The 25,000-nt window shown below is 38.9% G+C and overlaps 3 protein-coding genes across 4 annotated transcripts in view; 1 reads left to right on the top strand and 2 right to left on the bottom strand.

The window, feature by feature from the left end:
* Positions 1–14,688, bottom strand: part of LOC137968936 (transmembrane protein 245-like) — a 30,130-nt gene extending 15,442 nt beyond the window's left edge. Inside the window, exons 1-8 of one of the 2 annotated variants that reach the window (XM_068815403.1) lie at positions 14,029–14,688; positions 9,927–10,143; positions 8,068–8,648; positions 4,405–4,509; positions 3,649–3,731; positions 2,206–2,296; positions 1,078–1,170; positions 224–403 (exon numbers count right to left, since the gene is read on the bottom strand). In XM_068815403.1, coding sequence (XP_068671504.1) covers positions 224–403; positions 1,078–1,170; positions 2,206–2,296; positions 3,649–3,731; positions 4,405–4,509; positions 8,068–8,648; positions 9,927–10,143; positions 14,029–14,568 — 1,890 coding nt within the window. In that variant the 5' untranslated portion in view covers positions 14,569–14,688. The remainder of the gene's footprint in view (positions 1–223; positions 404–1,077; positions 1,171–2,205; positions 2,297–3,648; positions 3,732–4,404; positions 4,510–8,067; positions 8,649–9,926; positions 10,144–14,028) is intronic. The other variant, XM_068815402.1, reaches the window with a different exon arrangement.
* A 47-nt stretch (positions 14,689–14,735) lies between these two features.
* On the top strand, positions 14,736–17,057 carry LOC137968938 (protein farnesyltransferase subunit beta-like). Its single transcript, XM_068815407.1, has one exon. It carries the CDS (start codon positions 14,773–14,775, stop codon positions 15,979–15,981), a length of 1,209 nt encoding a protein of 402 aa, XP_068671508.1. The 5' UTR covers positions 14,736–14,772; the 3' UTR covers positions 15,982–17,057.
* Positions 17,058–24,465: 7,408 nt separating this feature from the next.
* The window catches only part of LOC137967805 (uncharacterized), a 26,449-nt gene continuing 25,914 nt past the window's right edge, over positions 24,466–25,000 (bottom strand). The window contains exon 11 of the mRNA XM_068814386.1: positions 24,466–24,926. Within this exon, the coding sequence (XP_068670487.1) occupies positions 24,538–24,926 (389 nt within the window). The 3' untranslated portion in view covers positions 24,466–24,537. The remainder of the gene's footprint in view (positions 24,927–25,000) is intronic.

Raw genomic sequence — 25,000 nt, 5'->3', positions numbered from 1 at the left:
CCCTGATTTTAGGTAAAATTACATTTTACATCAATTGCAGTGACTAACCCTTCAGAAGAGACATCCCGTTGCTTTAGTTTCACAGACTTCAAAATCCTGATCTCTTTCATCAGGATACTGTAATAAGCCACCTTAAATTGTCCAGATTTTGTCTGTAGCCCACACTCCAATACATAAATTTGTTTCAAACCAGTTGTAACCATGCATAAAAGAAGTTACTTACAGAGAGCAGTGTACCCAGGTTTTCCCTTATTAATGAGACCAGCACCCTGACATCAAACAAGTTGAGCAGATTCATCATGTTTGTCCCTGAGAATACAGCAGTCACATTAATGTTCTTTGGTATCTCCCTTGCTGTGATGGTTCCATTTTCTGCCCCTCCCTTTGTAGCTGAAGAATTACCCTGTCAATAAATCATTGACAACAACATATCAAGGGGTATGCGGTTTGAAGAGTGCCGTCCAAGTTTATGGATGGCAGTTGGATCAAAGTAAGTTTCAATCCATGGCAGATCTCTTTTCAAGTACTCCTGTATGCGTGGCAGTTACTTAGCTACTGAATCCTTGAGGGGTACTTAATATTGTGTGGGCTCACTTAACAAGAGCAGAATTACTGTAAAGGAATGCGTGGGACACAGCAGGCTCAAATCACAGTCAGCAAACATATGTGGTTTGAGGGAGTGCCGTCCAAGATTGTGGATGGCAGTTGGATCAAAGTAAGTTTCAATCCATGGCAGAGATCTCTTTTGCCGTACTCGTCAGCCCAGCGAACGCAAAAGAAAAGAAACCTCTGGTAGCAGGGAATGGGTCCATGGGAAGGATGTGATGCAAGTTGCTTGGCAGTGAGCAAAAGAACAACTGAAAAATCAGAGTCCAAGGCAGGATTTGAACCTATGACCTCTGTAACACACGAAAAGAAATTTCCTATCTATGCGCATCCATGTAATATCTTCTATTTGTATTATTGGCTAGAGTAGTACATGTCACGCTACTCTGTGGTAACTTATCATTTATCAGGTGAAAGAGCTCTCCACCTTTTAAACAAACAATGGTAAATATTGAGCTTGCATGTGATTACCCAATTAATCCATGCATTATAGATTCGATCAGTCAGGTCAAGCACTTCTTCTTGGAGAGCACTGGAGTTTGCATCACCAAACATTGACTGTACCTACATACAGAGACAAAAGACCATGATTACCTTGCAATTCTGCACTAAGTGCTACCACTGTATTTCTTGGAAGTTGAATTACTGTAGTTTGTTAAAGTAAAAATGTCATTTACAGTAATAACTCACAGGTCAACTCTGCAATTAATTAAAATGAGTAAGAAGCCTATGGATTAGAATAAGTTCAGAGCAAAGCAAATAAAGTTCAAGGACAAGCGAAACCAAATCGAACCAGGCTCCAGGCAGAAACATCCTTCAGTGATTCTAACATGTAATTCTGTGTTTAAGCTTCTTTCTCAGCTTACTCATAACAACAAGGAAATGAAATATCATCTGTTAGGGGGTGGGGGTACACTGCGCTATTCTAATACTTTGACGCATTATTTAAAAGAAACATTGAAATCAGTAGTTAAACAGAAACAAAACATTAATAATAATTCCAACATTTAAGATAAATTAAAAACTAGGAAAGCCCCTGCCACAACCCCCACCCTTATGGACAGTACTTGACATCCTCACTGAAACAGGCTAAGTACTATAAGCATGTGAGTGAGGCAAATGCAGAGAAACTTACAGGAAATTGGACCGGACATAATTTATTACCTGAAGAGAACTCAAGACGTGCTGGTGACATGTTTGGTCATCGTATCGGATCATAATGTGAAATTGGCCAGACATTTTCAAAAATTGGTCGGACAATGTCCGATGACCGACTGTTATTTCCAGCACTGTGACAACGATGTTTGTAACATTGAAAAATGTCTTACAAATTAAAAAATGTTGTAATCTTCTTTAAAGTCATGATTTGCTTTCTACTGTCTCAACCTTTTATTTCAGTTCCCTATCAGACTTAAAAATATCGTGTAGGAATCAGCCATGATTTTTCACATTGGCCAAAAAAACAATAATAGTCAGTTTCAAAATTTGTTTCAATTTAAAAGACGTAGATATTTTTGACTTCATCAAGGCCTTTGAAGACTAGTCTTTTTTCTTACAAATACACTGCTTTTAAAAGCCCATATTAATATGTCAGTTCACCTTGGCTGCTAAGAACTGTCTCCCATCAATGTAAGCTCTATCAATACTTTGTTCAATAGTATTTTTTAGCTCTTTGTTTTCTTGGATCCAACTGTGAAAGATCTCAAAATCAGTTATTTCATAATAATAAAGTGGCCACAACAATTCAATTATTATTGTTACTGGAATATTAATTTGACTGAACGACACTAGAAAGATCTCAAAAGCAGGAAGCTATCTGCTACAGATCCAAGATGAAAAATAAGCCAAAAACAGAAATCACTGTTCATGATAACTACAGGTGTATGGCAAGGCAAAAATGAAAATGCATTCAATAATAATAATTAATTAAACAGGAACCACTACTTAGTAATTCTAAAATTCCAGTTCTAGTTCTTGTATGTCACTTAGTAGCTTAGCCCTCCCCCTCAAAGACCCACAGTGTTGCAGGGTTCTTGCTAAGTTTTTGCACAGGAGGTAAAAAACCAAAAATAGCAGGTAACTTTGTTACCTGCCCCTGCATGGGTTGGCAAGCTCAAGTCTTAACTTGATGTTCGTATCGATCGCTGTCACATGCCAGCGGCTGCTAAATTAATTTAATACTCAGCAAAAGGAAAGTAGGTTATGCTATTTCATTGGCAGTCACCTAGGGGGGTCCGGGGGCATGCCCCCCCGGAAAAATTTTGAAAATTTGAGTCCCTGAAATGCGATTTTCTGCATTTTCAGAAAAGATTTACAAAATTCTAAAGGTACAAAAATGTCCCATAAAATCTCAAAAGTAACACTTTTTTGACATCTGCATTATTTATGTAACTTCTTTGATTAATATTGCCGTTTAAGCAGTAAAAGTTCTGGGTTTTCGTATTTACAAAACAACAACACTGACTAGCTCGCAACTAGCTATCAGCATTAACCTATACTTCAATGTTAACCATTATAGCTTACGCTTATGTGCTTTGTTGTATTCATAAGTAACAGATTTAGCTGCTTTTAGGACGGACGCTGGAGGCGTAAAAGTCTTAGCGTGAGAAAGTGGTGTCTATGCGTGTGGGCGTGAGAAATATATCAAATGCGTGTGTCTCACGCAAAATGCGTGAGAGTTGGAAGGTCTGCAAATGGTATATTTTCGAAACAATAACATGTGCCAGATATCTTCACAGGATTGGTTGGAGGGGGAAAGCAATATTTTCCCATGAACGAAATGTAATTTCACCTTTGAACAGACGAACATTCCTTGGATAATTTCGGTAAATATTTCAGTGAAACAGCCGGTAACATTTACTTGAACAGCCGGTAAAAATAACCGGTTACCGGCTCTTAACAAGAACCCTGGTGTTGACAGTATTGGTCCAACTAAAGTTTAATTTATTCCACAACTCCACACACAGTAAACCCAGAATAAATGATTCTTATTCAGCAGTTAAAGCCAACTGATTGTCTAGGAAATGAAACCAATGAACTTACTTGACAAGCTGAGGATTATCAGCCATTACTTTATTCACCAGGTTAGCACTTACAGACACTATCTGTGCACTTTCATGATGAACCTTGGGAGAAAAACAAGAGTTTTTATGACTGTCACTTCATCCGTCCAATGTTACAGTACGTGATTGAAATCCTGGGTAAAGCTGCTTGAAGCTTGATTGGTTCCAACCATTAATTGAGTGGTATCAAAACCAATAGGTTATCATGCTATTCCATGGAACCAAGACAGTTTAAAATCATTTTAGTAATGTACGCATTTTGACTGGTTCTCACTTATAATCTATTAGAGGACAGATGCATACACTGTACATGCAGCGCTTAGGGAATTCTCTTCTAACACAACACAAATAGATTTGAATTTTATTTTGAACTATAACACTGCCATGGATCAAAAAATTGCATGCTTGTATATAGAAGAGATTTGTTTTTTCCTTAAATTGTGAGTCTAACGTGGCAGGATAAGCTTGGAAACAAAATCACAAGTTTTGTGATGAACAGCTACCTTAGAAGTGAGTGAGGGTAAAGAACACTTCGAGAAAATTTGTTGCAGTGATAAAGAAATTATTATTGTCAGTTATACTTTCAAACTTTTGCTAACAAAATCCACTGAATGGCCCTAAAACTCAATTCAAACTTTCACGGTATAAATCAATACATGTACTAAATAATTCATTTTTTGTCACATGACCTGGGACACATGTACATGACAAGATTGTTGTTAAGAAAAGTACCAACCTGCACTGCAAAGAAGACTGTAATGAGTGAGCATGCCACAATAAGAAAAAATACCATGAAGATACTAATGATGTTTTCCATTGAACTATCCATTATACTGTTGATCTAAAATGATACAAAAAATAGTCAGGTAGTGAAACTAAATTAGTAAGAACGCACACTGTTCAAAATAATGATGATGATATCAACATGCCTTAATTAAAACTGCTTAGCCCATTCACTTAAAGCGCCCTCAGCTGACGAATAAAATCTTTAAGTCTCACTCTCAGGTATAGTCTCCTTCGATCGCAGCAGTCTTTCCGGAGCGTTGAGTGACATCCCGAAAGTTCTCAGGTAGGGCAGGGTTAAAGGGGACATTTTAAGTGGACCTAGATGTTGTTAACAATTTCCCTCCAGTGTGAAAGACTTGCAGATTTTACTTTGTCTAACATCAGACAACTTTTTTAGTTGTCCACAGGAACCAGTTCAGAAGTTAATTGGTTAATGATACAACTGTCATAGGTTTGACTCTCTAACTCTTTCGAGTCTGAGTTTTTGATGCAACTTCATACTTCACTGTAGTGACCAGTTGAGCATGCATGCATAATAACATTTTATTATTAGACAAGTACAACTTTGTCTTCAATTTAGATTTAAATTTGTTCAAACTGTCACTTGCTCTTATTTCATAAGGCATATAGAGTTCCACAATTTAGGGGCAGTGATGCTGAAGGCCTGGTCTCCATAAGTACATGTACATGTAACAGTGTTACTGTAGTACTTGGAACCTTGACCAATAACTGGTTGGAGGAACGTAGGGAGCATGCAGGAGCATATTGTTCCAATAAGTCCACGATGTAAATAGGAGCAAGTCCACTGAGAGCTTTATATTAAGTGATGATCAAAATCTTCAAAACTATACGGTACTTTACAGGAAGCCAATGAAGCTGTTTCATAAGAGGAGTAACGTGGTCGTCCTTTCTCTGGTTGAAGATAAGTTTATATAGCTGCACAATTTTGTACCAACTGGGTTCTTTAAATTAGACTCTTTGGTAAACCGTAGAGCAGTGAGTTACACTTGTCAAGCTTACATGTAATGAAAGCGTGAACCAGGGTCTTGACACTGTCAACAGAAAGGTATTTCCTTACAGGAGATATATTGCGTGAATGAAAAAAACGACAACTTGCAAATACAATAGCACTACAACTTGGGATTCGTAACTCTTGTATTTATCAAAAATTGCACCAATGTTCTTGGCAGAATGAGAAGGGTCAATTGAATCTTCACCAACTTGAACAGGAAAGAAGGGATGGCCTAGGACGAAACTGGAGCCAAAAAGGGGAAATTTTGTCTTGTCTGAAGTTAGCTTAAATCGGTTGGAGGACATCCACTTGCTGACATGCAGGCTTCTAATTTACTAGTGCATACATTACCAGGTTGATTGGAATCAAATGACATGTAAATTTGTGTATCGTCTGCATAAAGATGGTAAAGCATACCATGTTTCTTAACAATACTTCCCAATGGCAACATAATTATAAAGAAGACACAATATGGGCCCTAAAACCGACCCCTGCAGTACACTGTGACACAATGAATGACACGTTGAACTCTTTCCACAAACAGATGCAAACTGCTAACGATCGCTGAGATATGACTGGAACCAATGCAATGCATTGCCTTTGATGCCAAAGTAGAATTCAAGACGATGTAGCAAAATACCATGGTCAACTAGATCGAATGGGGATGAAAGATCTAGGAGCAGCAAAGTAGCTGCTCTGCTGTTGTCGATAGCCATCAAAATATCATCATGAACTCTAAGTACATGTAGGGCCGTTTCTGTACTGTGGAGTCTCTTCTATGCTGATTCAAAAGTTTCAACTACATGTACATTATTAGTATGAAAGCAATGGACAAGTTGGAAACACACAGATTTTTCAATAACTTTGGAGATAAAAGGAAGATTAGACACAGGTCTAAAGTTCTTGTAGATTTCAGAGTCCAAATTCTGTTTCTTGAGTAGTGGCCGGATTTAGGTGATTTTCAGACATTCAGGAACACAGCCAGTGGATAAAGAACATTTACTGTAGTACCGGTAATTATAGGCGTTGGTACTGACAAACAAGGCTTTAAAACAGCAACAGGAATAGGGTCAAGATCACAGCATTTCACTTTCAAAACAATAAGTTCTGAAATTTCATACTAGGTGTTACAGGTTAGAAAATAACTAATGGATGAATTCACTTTCAAGAGCATTGCCAACACGTCCAGAGGAATAACTACATGTAGGAGTAAAAGCTGCATCAGCCACAACAGTTGCACGAATTTTCTTTGTGAAAAAAATGTTGAAATTCTCTGAAAAGTAGGTTCTCTTTAGCATCTCTAACTAAGCTTATTGATCACTCGACACTGATCACTATATTGTTGATGATCAAGTTCAGATTTACTGCAAAGCCATTTCCTCTCCAATTTTCTTTTCTTCCTCTTAGCTTGAAGTATATCCTAGGTGAACCACGGTGTATAAGGGCATACCAACTGAAGATAGATCACTGTTTTAAAGGAGCTTAGTTGTTTGATAAAATAATGTATTGTTAAAGGAGTAAACTAAGAAACACACATCCACGAGATGATAAGACTTAAACAAATCAGAGTTTTCAAGGTTACTACTGAAGTCATCGACATCAAGAGAATGTAGGTTGCAGGAAAATATCAATGTCCTAGAAGGTTGTTGTCTAGCAAGCAGGAGTTTGCACTGCACTGCAAGATGATCGGAAATACAAGGATCAGATAATTATAACAAAGTCACTGACAAGCTGCTCGCCACTTCTGGTAATTACCTAATCAAGAGTATAAACACGTACATGAGTGGTAGAAGACACATTCTGAACTAGATTGAATGTGTGAATTAAATCAAGAAACCATTGTGACATCCTACACTGTATCATCTACATGCCGATTGAAGTCCCCAGTCAATAGAAGATAGCCCAGCGACATTACCAAATGTCCAAGATAATCAGCGAACTCATCCAAAAACAGGGAATAACTGAGGCCTGGAGGTGTGTAAACCACAACCAGATGCACAACGAAATTGTTTGATTTAAAATGCAACGTACTCCATGTGTTCAAAGGACCCTGAAAAATTGGATCAATCACATATTATGACAGCCCTTTGAGCCTGCCTGGGATATTATGGCTTCTAAAAATATTATTTGAAATCAATCTTTTGAGATATTGAAAGCAGCCAGGCAAAGTCATGTTGACAGCCGGTCAGTTTGCCCAGTGCCCGGCCCTTAATGAAACCCCTGCTGAGATGATACCAAGGTGGATAAAGCAAAAGATGAATAGAGCATTTTCACATGACGTCACAGCGGCCAAGTTGGTGTTCTGAAACAAAGGAATGGCGGCCATGATGGTGTACCAAACTAATCCTCTGGGAATTGAAGTCTATTTTTATAAAAATACTTTCCTTTGTTTCAGTAATCCAACATGACTGCTGGTCATGTCAGTGAAAACGCTCTATACCATTTTTTTAAAACTATGATGCCCCTATACACCGCACTTGGAAAAATAAGACTGGGTTCTCTTGTTCAGGATTATTTTCTTCCCATTTTTTTTGTACAAGAGTCTTTTTTGAAGAGCAAACCTAGGAACCTAAGGAGAAACATCCCTTGCTATGAACTTACCATAAGATCAACTTTAATGCCCCCTTTGAACAATCCACTGAGTTGCATTGGAACGAGTGCCTTTTTTCTCTCATTAGCCCAACTTCTTACTTTTGCCCACCAACGGAGGACAAGCACGTAAAGTGCACTTGATGAAATGGATGAACTCCAGTAAGACAAAAGCTGTTTCAGCGCATAGAATAAGATTGGTATCATCAGAATCATTAGCAACTCAGCATAAAGCCAAAGTCGTGACAAAAGAATTCCCCAAAAAAGAGCTTCAAAATAAAGATTGCTTTTGCTTGTATAATCCCCCTCTTTTGTGATCTCTGACTTTTGTTTAGTCCTTTGCAGCCCTCGGCGACGATTGGGCAGCGGCTTCCCTTCAACAAAATCTCTTCCATCTGTACTGTCTGTGGCAGTGGTGGCAGTGACTTGAGATGAGCCAACAACAGATGGCTCCTTTTGAGGCTTCTCAATCGACTCATCAGACTCAGAATTAGGAATGGCTGTGGAGGAAACCAATTGTAGCGCAACAGCGGCCTGTGATAAGTCCCTGAAAAATCTCTGCCTCTTCTTTTTCCAGTCTTCAGCACCATCAACTAGATTTTTAAAGAGAATACAAAGCTATTGCTTTAGACTGATTCTGTGTTCACTCAAACCTCTTTTACTGCTGGGAGTCAAAGTGCAACGTCTTTTATGTTTGCATTCTGCTAACAGCCCAATCATGACAGGTACAAGACATGTAACCTTCACTGCAATTGCAACTAAGTTGTAGAACACTCGTACCATTTGTAGACTCAGATTTTTGGTTGTTTCTAAAATTCCTTGAATATTATCATAAAATTATTATTATTATTAACCCATTGACTCCTGGGAGCTTTTACTTCTCAACTGGGGCATCCCAGGGTGTCTAAAGGGTCAATGGATTAATTGGTAGCGCTTGCAGTCTACTATGACGAAAATCTTCATTTCAATTCACTTTTAAGGGGTCTTGATATCAGAAGGCAAGTCAGAAATTTAAAGAAAACGACAAAACTTTTGAAATTACAAGACATGTTTCGATAGATCTTTCTTCAGTTGATTAATGTACAAAGCGTTAAGTTGAATTTATAAGTCGCAAAAAGTGCATGCAAACTTATAAACCACACGTGAACGAAGCCTGCCAGGGATAGGGTCTTTCACACCAAGCAAGTTGCTGTCGTTTTCTTTAAAATTCTTTTTTAATCATAACCATTACAATTTCCTCAAATTTGATTGGTGCATTAACGACTTTATTTTTCACTATTTATTGTGTAGGGTTGGAATCCGACAGTTGGCTGTAATTGGATGCCTGAAATTGGGCAGTTGCATCAGCCAATCATATTAATTAAGTGCACTCAGCTCAATCCACAAATCACAGATGCAATTGCAGATGCAATTGCAATTGGAAGAAGGGTGGTGGATTTTGTTTATTAGGGACCCTTGAAGACCAATCTGGTTGACAGTCAGAGGAGGATTTGAACCCAGTGCATTGAAGTAAATCCATCGCTTATACTCCGTAGTGGTACCTTCTTAAGGGCGATTTAGACAGTGCAATTCTTGCTTACAACTAACATACACCATGACTTCACCATAAATCATGTTCTGCAAATCAGACCTTAGACACCCTGAAATTATGTTAATGGTCACGAGTCATCACATAAATTTGCATGTAAAAATCATAAACAAAAATCAAAATGTTGAAATACAATGTAAACCAGGTTCAGAGAGTAAGGGTGATAAATAATAATAACATCACTATTATATCACTGACTATAAAAAACCCAAGTTTGTGTGTATATGTCCTTACATTGTATGCAAATGTTGTTTGTGCGCGCAAGAAAGGAATTTACATGTACCTTGATCACTTTCCTCTGTGCCACTGGTCAGGAACCCAACAATTGAACAAACAACAAGCAACAAAAAAAATGGAATTCTGTAAGACTGAGTAAGAGAAACCAGATGGAGAAGAAACATGATCCACACAGGTAAAGAGAAGAATGAGATGAAACTTGCAGAGTTAGGTGTCCAAAAGAAAACCACAATAAGAATGTATCCAATTGTTATTGACCATACCTGCAAAGAATACAACAACTATTTAATGAGAAGAAAAGGAATAGGGATATTACAAAATAGACAACCACAGGCATCAATGGCTTAGAAATCAACTGCTAATTTTTTCCCTGTCTATTCATCCTTATTTCCTCTTCAAATTAGAAATGCAAAAAAAAACCACTACTTTTTCCTCCTTTGATCTTTCATTGAACTATAAAAAAAAGAAACCTTTTGTTTTACTTCTGAGCTTATACAACATACAGTATTGTGCTTAGGAGACAGTTTCATTTTGTGGTCAGGTCACTGGATTTGCAACTGGATGCGATTAAATCCTGCTCTGATGATTGACAAGATTTGTCTCCATTGGTCCCCTATCCAATAAGTGTCCGAGATAGCGAGCCAATGAGAGCGCGCGATTTTGTATAATCACCTGACTTTTGTGTATTTATACTTAAGACAATAATTAACCCATTGACCCCTGAGAGTGACACTTAGTAGATTTTACTCTGTCTAACGCCAGATGATTTTACTCATCAATGGACGGTGTCCTTAGTAGGGCATTTCAGGTGTGAATGGGTTAATCTTGTCTGAATTCCCGGTCATACCACAGGCAGCCCAGGTTTGGAGGATAAAAATTATAAGGATTTGTATGGGAAAACACTCAAAAAGATATTTACACGCAAAAGTTCTCAATAAAAAAAAAAAGCTTTTTGTGTGTTATTTACCTGATTTAACACGATTTAAGTGACTTCTCAGCTTCCCGGGTTGTCACTCATAAATAAATAAAGCAAAGGCTGGAAAGTAATTTCTAGCTTACCTCATATCTCGCTGATAAAATCACTATTCTCCAACATCAGTCACGCTCAAACTCCGCCGATGGCCACACAGATAAATTTTCTTCTCTTTGACCAAGTTTCAAGGTCCAGCATTCATCCATTGCTATTCAACTATTCAAAACCCTTCGAGGCTCGCTGAAAATGAATTTTTACATGGTTGGCCAACCGTTCGCTTCAGCCTTGATACGGTGAGGGCAAATCAGTGAAAGGTTGACCAGCCGTGCCCAAATTTGTTGTAGGCAAGCCTCCAACGATTTTGAATATTTGAATATTCATCGCTGTTTCTCAGTATTAATTGATACTTGCTGTACCTTGAAATTTGGTCTAAGAGAAGTAAATTTGTCCTTGTGGTCATTGCCAGAGTTTGAGCGTGACTGATGACAGAGAAGTCTGATTTTATCGGTGAGATGTGAGGTAAAGCTAGAAATTACGTGTACTTTCCAGCCATTCCTTTATTGTGTAGTTCCAGAAAATATCCATACCCCCACCACAGAGGGAATTTCATATAGGACCCCCCCACCCCTTCGGACTTTCCATTTTAGGGAGGACACGGTAACCACCCCCCCCCCCCCCCTTCACCCTGGAAATTCCAAAAAATGTCGAATACCCCCTATACCCCGTGGAAATTATGTTCTTCAAAGCAAACAAGAAACAAGAGGCCGTGTATCTAGCGTCAGGCAGGTATTTGAGACGATGTGGTAAACGTTGCGTACATGCGTAAGTTAAAAGTCGTGAATTACCCTAAATACATGACCTAACTTTATTATTTTTATGTATACAGAAGCTGGTCTAAAACGTAAAATACAGTATTGCCAGTATTCGAAGGGAGCTACTACCATACTAGTTGCAAATAAACAATTTTTTTTAGCTGTTTACAAAATGTGTGAAACATTAATTTGCGCACTTAACCCATTGACACCTAAACCGGACACAATCGCAAGCACATTTAATGACGCATTTTTTACAAAATTACCGGTATGTAATGAAGAAGAGAAAAAGAGAGACTAATGAGTTAATAGCAAGTTGACACATTTTGTTAGTTTCTTCAGGTTGATTCTCATTTAAGGACCAAAAACTTCACTTAAACACACACATGTTAACGCGGTAGGTTTCGTGAACGTTGTCACGATCTAATAGCCAGGTAGCCAGGCCTTCTGAAAGTCGAACGAAAGTACTTCAACAGCCGTGAATAAAACGTCAAAAACTTCCCGAGGCTGCGATCTTTTACTCAAAGAAGAGAAAATTTGAATTGCGGTTCCTGTCCGTGGTCTAAATGGCACCCACAAAAAAAGAAAATGTTGTATGCAAGCGTTGAGATGTTGGGAACTTGCGCCTCATCGCATTTTCTATGAGTTACTACCCCCAATAAAACATGAATCCTATCAAAAATGTGTTTACTGTATGTGAAGGTAGTGAAAAGAGATACTCAAGTGAACGGAAGTGTTGGTCGGACGTAAACGATACAAAGCTGGAAGTCTGGGGACGAGACTCCAGTTGAGACCGCCATTTTAAATGTTTTGAATCCATTCCAAAGTGAAAAACACATCGTTCATAGCTTCGGGAGATTGTAGATTGAAGCTAATAATGTTACTCAATGGACAGGGGGACTGACTTTTGTTTTAGAAGAACGTACGTAAGTATGTTTTTGTGCTTCAGATTGATCGTATGTTGCTTTCATGTTTTGTACTTGGTTCATGACCCTTTGGAAAAGTAGTTTCTCACGAAACCCCCTTACCCCTTGGAAATTGCTGCCCTTTAACGCCCCCTCCCCTTCGGAATTTCTAATGATCTTCTGTAGTGGGGGTATGGATATTTTCTGTATATAAAAGATGCTTCACAAGTGCAGTCAGATTCTCGATAAGTATCCAGCAAGAAAATTCATTGGCAAGTTACCAGTTCATCATGGACAACTACTTCTACTCTTTGGAGACTGGTAATGAGTCATGGCGGCTCCTTTCCAAAATCGTCTTTATTTCACGGTTTTATTTGGTGCTGGTTTGCTTCAAAAGCACTATTAGGAAAAAGGAAAACCTTCTTTGGCAACAGCACTAATAAAAGTATCATAATTTAACTACTTAAAAGTTCAGAACGTCCCACGAAAGTTGGCAAGTGGCACCTTCTAATGTATGAAGTGAGTCGATTGATTTCCTTCCATCTGGACGTGAATTTCGCCTCAAATCCCTCCTACCCTCTGAATTTCTTGGGCCTTTGATCCCCCCCCCACCCCCCTGGAATTTCCAATTCCCTCCGTGGTGGGGGTATGGATATTTTCTGGAATCACACATTAATGTACAAGTGACAATCTGGGAAGCTGAGAACACCCTTACATCTTGTTAAATCAGGCAAATAACCGCACAAAAAACGAGAAAGTCACCAGGCCTCTGTTGTTCAAAAGGTGGATAACGCTATCCACCAGATAAATCACTATCAAAACCAATTGAGTTATTCAGTGGATAGTGATTTATCCAGTAAATAGCACTATCCACCTTTTGAACAACTGGGGCCAGGACAATAAAGTATGGCTTTTTCTTTTGAGAACTTTTGTGTGCAAATATCTTTTTGAGTGTTTGTTATCGGGATTCCCATACATATCCTTACAATTTTTACCCTCTGCGCCTGGGCCACCTGTGGTCACACATGCAAGTGTTGCTTAAGTTGGCATTTACACAAACACAGCTTCATTTGTAACTGCATCATTTTCGAAGTGGTTATGCCTTCTGTTTACCGGACACCCACCAAGGCATTTGGCAAAACCGGGTCCATTTGAAAACACTGCCAAAGGTGGAGCATTTTCAAAATGACACAGTTTCATCTGTCGTGTAAACAGCAATACAGTTACTATTTTGGCACGAAATTTGCACTGTTTGATTCAAAATGGTGAATTAAGTATGTACTGCAGCACTTCCTTATACCATTACAGCTTTGATTTTTTTGGTGAAAACGGTTCCGTGTAAACACTTCCAAACCACATCAATTTTGAGACACAGTTTGGAAGTTGCGAAACTGTATCCATGTGAAAACGCTGCCTTAGTTGACTAAAATCCCATAAGGAGGATATTCACATACATACCAAATAGGGAATGTTAAAAAGGTCCAACAGAAGATTTACAACAACTCCAGATCTCTTTAAAATCCAGAAAATTTCATTGAATGGCTGGATAATGTACAGGCCATAAAAAGTAGTTGTCAAGACGAAAACCAAGATAAAGATACGGATCCTGTGAACTACAAAGGATCCTACGAAGTCTGAAAATCTATTGGCCAACTGAAACGGCACCAAGGTCGCTCCCACCACCAGAGGAGTGTTAGATTCTCGAAGAGATCGAAGAAATCCTCGAACAATTTGGGTTAGTTTCCACTTAAACGGATAAAGGAAGGCTCCACACAAACCAGCCCACAGTAGAGGACGAAGAAAAGGTTCCATGACATAGTACACACCAACAGCGGTACAACCACTGAGCGCTACAAAAACTAGGGCAGCCGTGTTGTAAAACGCCAGTTTCAAGGCCTTTTCGTTTTGCTGAACGCCTACTGATGTAAAGACAGCGGAAAATGGAGAGCTCAGAGCATCCATACTCGCTTGCCTTCGAGTTGGTCTTAAGGACGCCATGCTTCGAAAGAAGAAAAAACAAATGCGATAAATTAGTCGTCAAAACTTGCACGTTTTCGCAAGCGCAAACCCACGCGCCTTGGGAGGGTTGTTTTTGTCGGTATCCAAATTTGGTCATGCTTATAAATGACGTCATAATCCATCTTTGTGTGCACCACGAGTGAGGTCTGGTGTCGAGAAGATGCCCCTGGCCCTGCCTCCAAAATGGCGTACCACTCCGTGAAAACGATTGATGATCTACGATTCAAAGATGACGGATTGTCGACTGTTACTTCAGAGGAGCAGGAAAAAGTCGAAAAGGCAGTGGCAAAAAATTATTCTGTTTACTTACGAGTGGCTCATCTTGATCCAGAAGTCCCTTTGCTTCGCCAGAAACATGTCCATTACCTCAAACGAGGTTTGCATCACTTATCAGAAGCGTATGAATGTCTGGACGCCAGCAGGCCCTGGCTTTGTTACTGGATTTTACATAGTCTGGAACTACTTCATGAAACGATAACCCCAGAGGAAAACTTTCACACTTCTGATTTTCTAAGGCGCTGCCAAGATCCATCTGGTGGTTTTGCAGGGGGTCCACGTCAGTTACCCCACCTGGCCCCCACGTATGCGGCCATATGCGCGCTATGCATTTTGGGAACTAAAGAGGCCTATGATCTTATAGACCGACCAAAACTCAAGTCGTTCTTATTAAGCTGCCGCACACCAGAAGGAGCTTTTATAATGCATCGGGATGGTGAGGTTGATATTAGAGGAGCGTATTGTGCAGTGGTTGCAGCACATCTAACCAATGTCATGACTCCAGACTTATTTGAAGGCACAGCTGAGTGGATTGCTAAATGTCAGACCTATGAGGGAGGATTTTCCGGTGAGCCTGGATTAGAAGCCCATGGGGGCTATACGTTCTGTGGTTATGCTGCACTTGTTTTGCTAGGTAAACATGAATTGATTGACAACAAAAAGTTACTTCAATGGGTTACCAGCCGCCAGATGCGTCTTGAGGGCGGTTTCCAAGGCAGAACAAACAAATTAGTTGATGGCTGCTACTCATTTTGGCAAGGTGGAATTTTCCCTTTGATTCATACCGTCATTAGTGGCAGTGAAAATGCAAGTTCATTAAGTGATGAGAATTGGATGTTTGATCAAGTAGCCCTTCAGGATTATCTGTTGATTAACTGTCAACTTCATCAAGGAGGACTCGTTGATAAACCTGGGAAATCACGGGATTTTTACCACACATGCTACTGTCTTAGTGGTCTCTCGGTGGCTCAACATTTTGTTAAAAGTCATCATGTTAACCTTAATGTAGTTGGTGGACAGGAAAATGTGCTGGCTCCTCTTCATCCAGTTTTCAACATTGGAGTCCAGTGTGCAATACGTGCAGTGGATTATTTTAGAAAGCAGCCTCTTATATGAGAATAATAACTATAATTAACATTGCTTGAAGTCATTACAAGTCTGACCAAACTCCCGGAATTTGTTTCATAGTAAACAACTAAGCGTATTTCCCAAAATGCTTCTTCAAAAATGAATTTGTATAACTTAAATCCTCCTTCTGAACTGCAGAACATCCTAAAGAAGTGACACCAGTTTGGTGCAATCCTGAACAAGGCAAGAATTAGGCCAACTGCACCAGGTAATAATAATGAACTTCATTTAAGTGTCTTGTCTTCTAGCGCCAGGGCACTAGCTGAGGACACTGAAATTGAAATTCAACTCCAATTAACACAAATTAAATCAAACATTGGGTTTTGAGGAGAGGGGAAAACTGGAGTAGGCAGAGAGAAAACCTCTCAGAGCAAAGAGAGAACCATTTAAGTCAACCCACATACTGTATGATGGGAATTAATTTTATTCAGGCCACTGCCCAAACATCAAAAAGGTAATGTCTGCATAGTTGGTGAAAAAACAATCAACAGGAATGGGAGGAGCCAACCATACCTAATAACTGTGATTACTCATCTGTTGTGAGAAAGCTTTATTTCCAAAATTCAGATTTCGTGGAGGCAAAGAAAATTTATTGCTATAACTTGATGTCTCCAATCTCTGTTTCCGTGCACAAAATACCATGGATTTCACTGAATACAAGTTTTTGTTGTAGAAGCACCCTTGGACAATGCAAAAAAGTTTCATGAGCTTTTTACCAGCTATGCACACTCATATTGATCAATGCTTTTGTTTTGACATCAAAATTGTTCAAGGTGCTAAAATCTAACTCTTTCAGTGGACCTGGTGTACCCACAATACTTCTTGTCACCCTGCAAGGAAAAACATAACTTTACTAAAGACACTGTCCTGTCACATTCCTTTGTTTTCATTTGGGTAGTGTTTTCCAAAATTTGCACAGCACAACCATGTTTAGACAGTTTCCTGAGCAGAAATGGCAAGATGGAGACCCTTTTATCAGAAGTAAAATTATATCCTTTTGGTGAAAAGAAGTCCCCATGTCATGCCTAAAAGAACTTAATAATATGAAGTTATAAAGTTGAAAGAAAAAGTGCAATGATGATGAACTCTTTTTTTTATTATTTAAGTGTCAAGTGTATTTATTGCTCAGGGCACTGATCTATTTGGGTTACTGTACAGAAATCAAATCAACTTGTATGGTATCAAATCAAAGCTTGGTTTTTGAGGAGAGGGGAAAACCAAAGTACCTGGAGAAAAACCTCTCTTAGCAGAGAAGAGAACCAACAAAGTCAACCCAAATATGATGCCAAATCTGGGAATTGAACCGAGGTCGCATGATTGGTGGGAGACGAGTGCTCTCATCACAGCACCATCCCTCTATTCTTACATTGGAAGTTGGCTTTTGTAGTATGTACTGTTTCATTGTTTCAAATGAGAATTCATGTGAAGAATTTAACTGGCATCACTCAAAATACCGAACTGGATTAAATGCAGTACATATTAATAATTTTGTAAGCTATAAAGAATTTGTGTGTACATGTACATAAGCGTAAGAGTGGATCTTATAATAAATGGGTACTGGGCTAGAGCTCTCGTGCTCTGGGCTAGTAAAGTAGCAATACAGTACCAGTTAGGCCATGGTTAGAAAACCTTTAAAAATATTTTTTTAGCCTTGGAGCTGTTTACATGGAGGAAGGAAGATTTTGGCTCAAAAGAGATTCTTTTGCCTTCCCACATCTTGGAGAAAGTCTGTGCTTATAGACCAAATGACAACTAATTATTATTTCTGGCATTGCCAAAACGAGGGTGAGGGTGAGATTAGGGTTAGCTGAACCTAGACCTACAATCGTGGTCAACAGTTGTTGGGGGGGGTGCGGGGGGGGGGGGGGGGGGGGGGCATCAGTTCACTTCACACCTAATTCACCTAATTCGATTTTTTTTAACTATTGGCTGAAGTATTTGGGAAATACCATGCTCTTGTGGCCCCCTCCCCCATATTCAATGTTGGAGTTCTTCAGGTAAGAAAAGTCACCATTTTTTCCGTGAAAATCCAACATTGAAAACTTTGCAAAGAGTTTCATCTTGGCTTGCTGATTACTTTTGAGCAATAAAAGATTGGGTTCACCAAGTTCGTTTTTCAGATATGAGCAGTGGTATCGCTGAGTATTTTACGAGTTTTGCTGTATTTTGACGAGCCTGCTAGGGAGAGTCAAAATACAAACAACGAGAAGAAATACTCAGCAACACTACACACCAAAACATCCAATAAGCTATTTATTATCCAACATTTTTTGCATTGCATTTTTAGCAAATGAATTGTAAACAACTGAGAATGTGTGACAGATTTGTGTGTGCAGGGCAACTTCTGCAACTAAACTAGTCAAACCAGTTCTCTACTGTACAATAACCAAGTGTACAATAAATAACTGTACAATATCATAGAACATTTGTATTTGTTTCATGCATTTTCTGTACTGTAATTAATTAATACAGTTGGATAATGATCATAATTATTTTATCTCAAACGAGGAAGAATTGCTAATATTTTGAATGCATATCTAAGAATAATATATCTTATATTATTTATACATATATGTATATATATATCCACCAGCAATTTATGGAAATTTGGGAGATTCAAGTTTCCTCTGCTTCTTGTTATATTGTACTTATTTTGGCTTGTGGGAAAGAGTGAGGTAATGATAATTTGATAATCAATATTAAACAAGGACTTTGAAAATAAAGGGACCTTTGTCCTGGGTAAGATGTCTGTCATTTTATTCTGGGCACCTCATTGTCAACATCAACAAGCTTGTTAAGGTGCATAGTGCAATTCTCAGTGCTGGTAGAACAAACATGGCTGCAAATTTAAGGGTTTTTATGGAAATCACGGCAGTAGATTGAAGAAGATGATTGTACACCCAAATTTTTTTGGGTTAGCATATATTGTCTTCTTATCAGTCATCCGAGAGTAGGACGATTTCAACCAACCTCTAGAGACACCAAAAACAATAGAGTAATGTACAACTTCTGGTGGACGAACAAAAGAAGCTGATGAGAGATCTTTTCACAGGTGAAAACCTCCCACAAAGCACTGAATATTGAAAGTGCATTGAACTATCTCTGGAAGTTTGAATGTGGCATACTTGATAATCTCTGAGTAATGACGCTTTGAAAATTTGAACTTTTACAAAGAATGTATGGTATGATTAGCCCTTTTGCTATCCAATAATTTATCAGTTTTTGAAGGCTAATAACTGGCTCATTATCAAAGCTAAAAGGCTTAAAATTTGGGTTTAAACTGCCGAGGTCTAACTACAGCAAGTTGCAAAACTGTTGAGACACTTCCATTAAAAAACACCTTTTCTAGCTTCCAATACCCGCCATATCTAGAATTTAAAGCTTTCCCACTTCCCTTCCCCTCTCCTCCTTTCGATGTTGATTGTTTAAGTTTGAAACAATTTTTTTGTCTTGCTAGCAACACTGATAAGGGGGGGAGGGGGGCTACACTATGAGAGATGATAGGTAAATTAATAACGCCCAAGAGGGTGAAGTTTCTCCACTATTTTTGCAACTTGGTGTAGTTCTTTTACCTTTTGAAGTCAATTTGTTAACTATGTGCAAAGTCTTATGTTAATGAAACAAAATATAAACAATGACGTCAACAAAGATTCCCTTATTGCTGGGTTCCTGTGAAGTTATTGGGGACCTTGGAGCAAGCGAGGTTTATGAGCCACAGATGGAACCGGAAGTGAACATTTCCCGTGCAAGGATAGTAGTCTCTCTCAGCCAGAGTAGAGATACTTTTGTCACGGGGTTACAAAATTCCGCAGAAATTTCCAGAGTGTTCTAATTTATTCTACATGCCAGAACTTTCTAGAATTACACTGGTCAGTCAGCATTAGCCGGCGATACCTAAAATAGATATGTACAAAAATAGAGTTGATTTAGAAACTTCTAGAAAAACGAAACAAAAAAAAGTATATAAACAGCCTTAGTGCAGACGGAAGTAGTGGCTGTTGTGGAATTTTGTCCTGTAAGTAAGAAGTGAGAAAAGAAGTAGAAGAATGATAGAAGAAGCGTTTTCCTGTGAGAGTACAGAAGTTAACGTTTTGTGGACAAGTGGATACAGTTCCTGACTTGATAGCTAGGACTGAACTGTTGCAAAGTGTCGAGAAAAGAGCTTTGCTAGCGGACAGTTAAGTAGTTGTACCTTAAGTTGTTGTAAGGTAGTTGTTTGTCCTGTAAGCTAACAAATACGTAAGCAGTAGCGTTTACGCTCCCAGTAGTTAAATAAATCGCGTTAGTGAGAAAATTACTAGTTCTGTTGTCTTTCTGTCGGTAATTACCGTAACACGTTGCAATATAAATGCGATGGTATGAAGACACATTCACCGGGAAAGGAGCTGTTTTCCTTTTAACTTGTCTCGAAAGTTCCACCTCTAATTATCTTTTTTCTCTATTTTAACGACAGTCGTGACATGCGAAATGTTCACTTCCGGTTTTCGTCCGCTGAAGTACCATTAGGGAGTTTAAGAAACCACGACGGCTACGGAGACGAAAACGTCACTCCAAGATATAACTTTGAGCTGTTTTAAGTATTTCATGATTATTCAATGTGAGTGAAGTGTCCTAAAACTGGATTGGTACAGACGGATTTGAAGTAAAGAGTGAGACTGAAAGATTCACGGTAGTTTATCCACGTTGTCGTCAAAACCTTAAATTTGGTCATTTCACATAGTAGCTTTGACGCCCGGGGGCGGGACTCCCATATGAAACAGACGGGGATGCTCGTCGTCTCGCTTAGGGCTGTAAATTTTGGATTTTGGTCTCGCTTAGGGTGTTCCGGGCAAAGCGCCAAGATTTTAAGCCGCCAAGGTCTCGTTTAGGGTTCCGCGAAGAAACACAGAATTATGCGAAGAGAAACAGAAGTCAAATTTTCTTTTTAAGTTGTTTTTAGGGGTCACAAAAAGCTTGAGCCACGCCCAGATGGTCTCCTTTATATGGGAGTCCCCCCCCCCCCCCCCCGGGCTTTGACGAGTACGGAAGAGATATGTTTAAAAATGCGTGCCGCACGAGCAGCACGAGCATTTTGATTCTTTTAACCAATAATATTACTGCTTTTTGGCGTTGTCGTTGCCGTAGCCGTCGTCGTTTCTTAAACTCCCTATTATATAGTAGGACAACGCAGCCCACCGATTAGAGCCAGAAATTCGAAGCCAACGTGTTCCCATGACTCCAAATTCAAACCACCGTCCAATGACAAAGGATGAATTTCATTTTAATTCTCCATCAATGGGTGTAATAATAATGAACGAAATGATATAAAAATGAACCATGTTTTGAACTGCGGATATGAAATCAAGTAAAGCTATGATTCTCGCAGTTATGAATAAATTTTAGCAATTGCGTAGAGAAGCCAGAAAAATTCAGGACTTCATCGGGGTTTGAACCCGTGACCTCGCGATATCGGTGCTACGCTCTAACCAACTGTCATTTGTGGGTTAAAATGTTCCCGTGATGAATGAATCAATGAACGAAATGATATATGAAATGAATCGTATATTGAACTGCGGATATGAAATCAAGTAAAGCTATGACCGTCGCAATTGTGAGTTGGTTAGAGTATCGCACTGGTATCGCGAAGTCATGGGTTCAAACCCCGTTGAAGTCCTGAATTTTTCAGTCTCTCTGCGTATAGGCTATTAACAACTGGCTACTTGAAATTGAGTGATTTACTTTTATACTGTAATTAAAATGAATCAACTAAAAAAAATTAAGTTTATTAAGTCTGGGCTATCTCAAATCTACGACAAAAGATAAAATATGTCTCCCTAATGGCTAAATTTATCATTTTTTTTTATTATATAGTGTTGTTGCTTTTTGTCAATGCCAATGTCTCACGTCATTTCTAAGAACGTTGAGCATTCGTTGGAGAAAACAAAAAATAACACTGCAGTACTGTGAATTTTAGAGGAACTAGACCCTCCGTGAGGGTACACTGGGTTGCCTGTGGTACGTGCACCGTTCTAGACAATTTTTTTCAAGTTGGGGGGTCATTAAGACCATTTAAGGGGTCACCCAGAAGTCATATCAGCAGAGGCCCTTTGGCTCACAGGTCCTCACACGTTCGTACGACGAAACAGATCTGTCCTTGCGTAATATGTAGCTCTAACAGTGCACGATATTGTTTTGGTATTGTCTATCATTGTAGTGCCATGGTAGAAGGCTTGGGTAAATAGCCTGAGAAGACATGTGGTTACTAGCAAAGTACTGAACTCAGAAAGATAGAAGAAAATAAATGGGAAGTGAGAAACATTGGCTTCTGATAATTTTCAAGCTCCCTCACAACTTCTTTTCACCAGAAGTTTAAGCGTGCCCTCTGAGCATCTGACAGCTTTGTAATACTAAAGTTTACTAAAGTTTACTAAAGTTAGCCGTGTCCGGCGGTGTTTGTGTATTCATGGGTGACCTAAAACATATACCCCTTCGCAAAACAGAAGCATTGGACCGAAAATACTATTAACGCTAACAAATGCGAACTCAGCAAGGTACAGATTTTGTTACCTTGCTTTATGCAAAAACAAATATTGATGCAAAAGTAAATAAATATTGAGACAGAGTTTTTAGAAAGAGCAGAAGGGAGTTTCCAGGACGGTCGCTCGAGAATAACATATTTACGACATGAAAGCAACATTAATTTTGAACCGTGAATATAGAATATAAAAAGTTACGATCAGCGACAAACATTTTGGGAGATTTTTGCTACGTTCAATTTTGTTATTGTACGTTTTGGCTGCACAAATAAATCGCAAAATCGAAAGTGACATCGCCGGCATTCAGCGGGCGCCGTGATTAAGTTACCGTGGCATGTTTACTTGTCAAACAGTGAAGCATCTGTGTCAAATGATGGCAAGATACCGGGTTTTCGTAAGTTTCTTTTTCTGTCAAGTGTTATAAAGTTTGACAATAAATGAGCGAATTCAAAACAAAGATGACAATCGCCCACCATTGTTTCTGCAAAGTCAAAAATTTACTCTCCAAGACGAGGTTATTTATCACCAGGTTATTCCATGATTTTGGAAATAGCAGCTACTTCATTATTCACCGGCGTCACAATTTTTTGCTGATTTTAGGGCTCATTTTGTTGAACTCAAGCACGCTTCCAACAGACCTGTTTATTTTCATGAAACCTTTCCTGCTTACAGAGCAATACTAAAATATCTTCCCGTATCACGTTTCAACCTTAAGCTCGAAAATTCAATACACAACATGATATTATAATTCACAAAGGCAGAAAATATCACAGAATCCTTTTCCAGCGAAACATTTTATTGAAACAAAGAACATAAAATGCACTAAAACGCCATTCGCGTTGCAATGACTTTCGACGCCATTGCTGGTTAACGAGAACAAACTCACGAGGCAGAATTTATATTTATATTTAATTAAGTTAGCACAACAGAAAAACGCTAACCTCATTTTGACACGAAAATGCCTTACTATTGCCATAAAAACTGTCCAGTTAAGCTCGCATATCATAAAACATGATGAATTCATAAAGGCCACCTTTTCCAGCGAACAATTTTTTGAAACAAACAACATATTTGCTATTCAGGCTATTAGAGGCAAAAACGCCTTCCTATTGCATTACGTGCGTGAAGAGAAAAAACTCAATCGTGTCAAATATGCGCAATATTACAACAAACTAAAATTTCAGGATCAAACCGTTTCCATGAAGAACCTTTTCCTTGAATAATGAAGCACAAAATAGACGACAAGCTTTCTTTCAAATAATTCTTGGCTGTCACATTTCCAATTTTTTTTTTACCTGAAGACTGTGCAGAGTTGATCACAGATCCACTTAAGGTGTTCGATTCGTTCTCTGTCTTTGTTGAACCCATAAGTTACCAGAGAATTTTCCATTTGGTTTCAGTGTTCTACATAACAGCACACTTGGTAAAATCTTAGAAATGCACTTTGATTTCGGCTCGACGGGCGACAGATTGTTGTCGAAGTCCATTACTTGTCACTTTTAAGATTCTACCGCCTGTCTTGTTCAGTATCCAAATGACTTGCCATTATTGAGCTTCATAAGGGTATATTTTGTTCAAAGATCCACTAAAACGCCATTCGCGTTACATGACTTTCGACGCCATTGCCGGTTAAGTTTATCATTCTACTGTGTCCACCAGAGAAATCTACGCATTTCCACTACCCCCTCGATCCTAAGAAATAACGTGCAGGAGGCTCTATGCACAAAGACACCACTTAGCAGGGGAGTGACAGGCAAGACTTTTACCGACACGGAAAAAAAAAAAGAAAAATAATAAAACAAACAAATCCCACCCACTCTCCGACGAGGATTGCCATACTGGCAACCCAGTAAAAATCAGCTTTAAAATGCTCGGACAAAGTGCGGGCTTCCTTTAACCTCTTATTTCTCATTGCAACAACAAAATACAAGATAGAATTTTTAAATTTAAACTTCTTTATTGATCAATAAATACAAATAAAATAATAAAACTGTTCATATCACCTTCCTGCTTAAAATAACTACGAAAATCAAGTAACTTTACCGAGGTGGGGAAAAGTTTTGTTCACGTCGTGTTTTTTTATAATTTTCCGTTCAATATGTAGCTGATAATCATTACATCTGCTTCCTCCCTGAGTCAGCACCAGCGCTCTCTGGCTTCCTTGTGCCAGTACAAGGTCATTTCTCACCAGAGGTAAAAGTTTCTCAGGCGATTTCAAGGCTGATGTAGGAGGAAGTGTTAAAGGCGACTGGCGAAAAGTCCCGGATGACCTTCGAGGGGTCCTGAAAGATCTTCGAGTTATACCGGAGAACCCGCTAGGCATTACACCTGCCCTAGCCGAATGTTCCCTCGCCATGGAACTTTTTTCGTTAGATTTTGTCGTTGATTTGGAAGCTGAACTTGATCTTGAATGTCTGGCTGAAAAAGAAATAGAGAAATAGTGGTTAGCATTTTACTAAATCGGGAGCTCATCAAGGGAACCCATGACCTGG

Source organism: Montipora foliosa, chromosome 8 (genome assembly GCF_036669935.1).
Source record: "Montipora foliosa isolate CH-2021 chromosome 8, ASM3666993v2, whole genome shotgun sequence".
Classification (NCBI taxonomy): domain Eukaryota; kingdom Metazoa; phylum Cnidaria; class Anthozoa; order Scleractinia; family Acroporidae; genus Montipora; species Montipora foliosa.
This window is presented reverse-complemented; position numbering and strand designations above follow the sequence as displayed.

Excerpts from the sequence above, each read along its gene's own strand:
- LOC137968938 (XM_068815407.1), top strand. The coding sequence starts at position 14,773 with ATGGCGTACCACTCCGTGAAAACGATTGATGATCTACGATTCAAAGAT.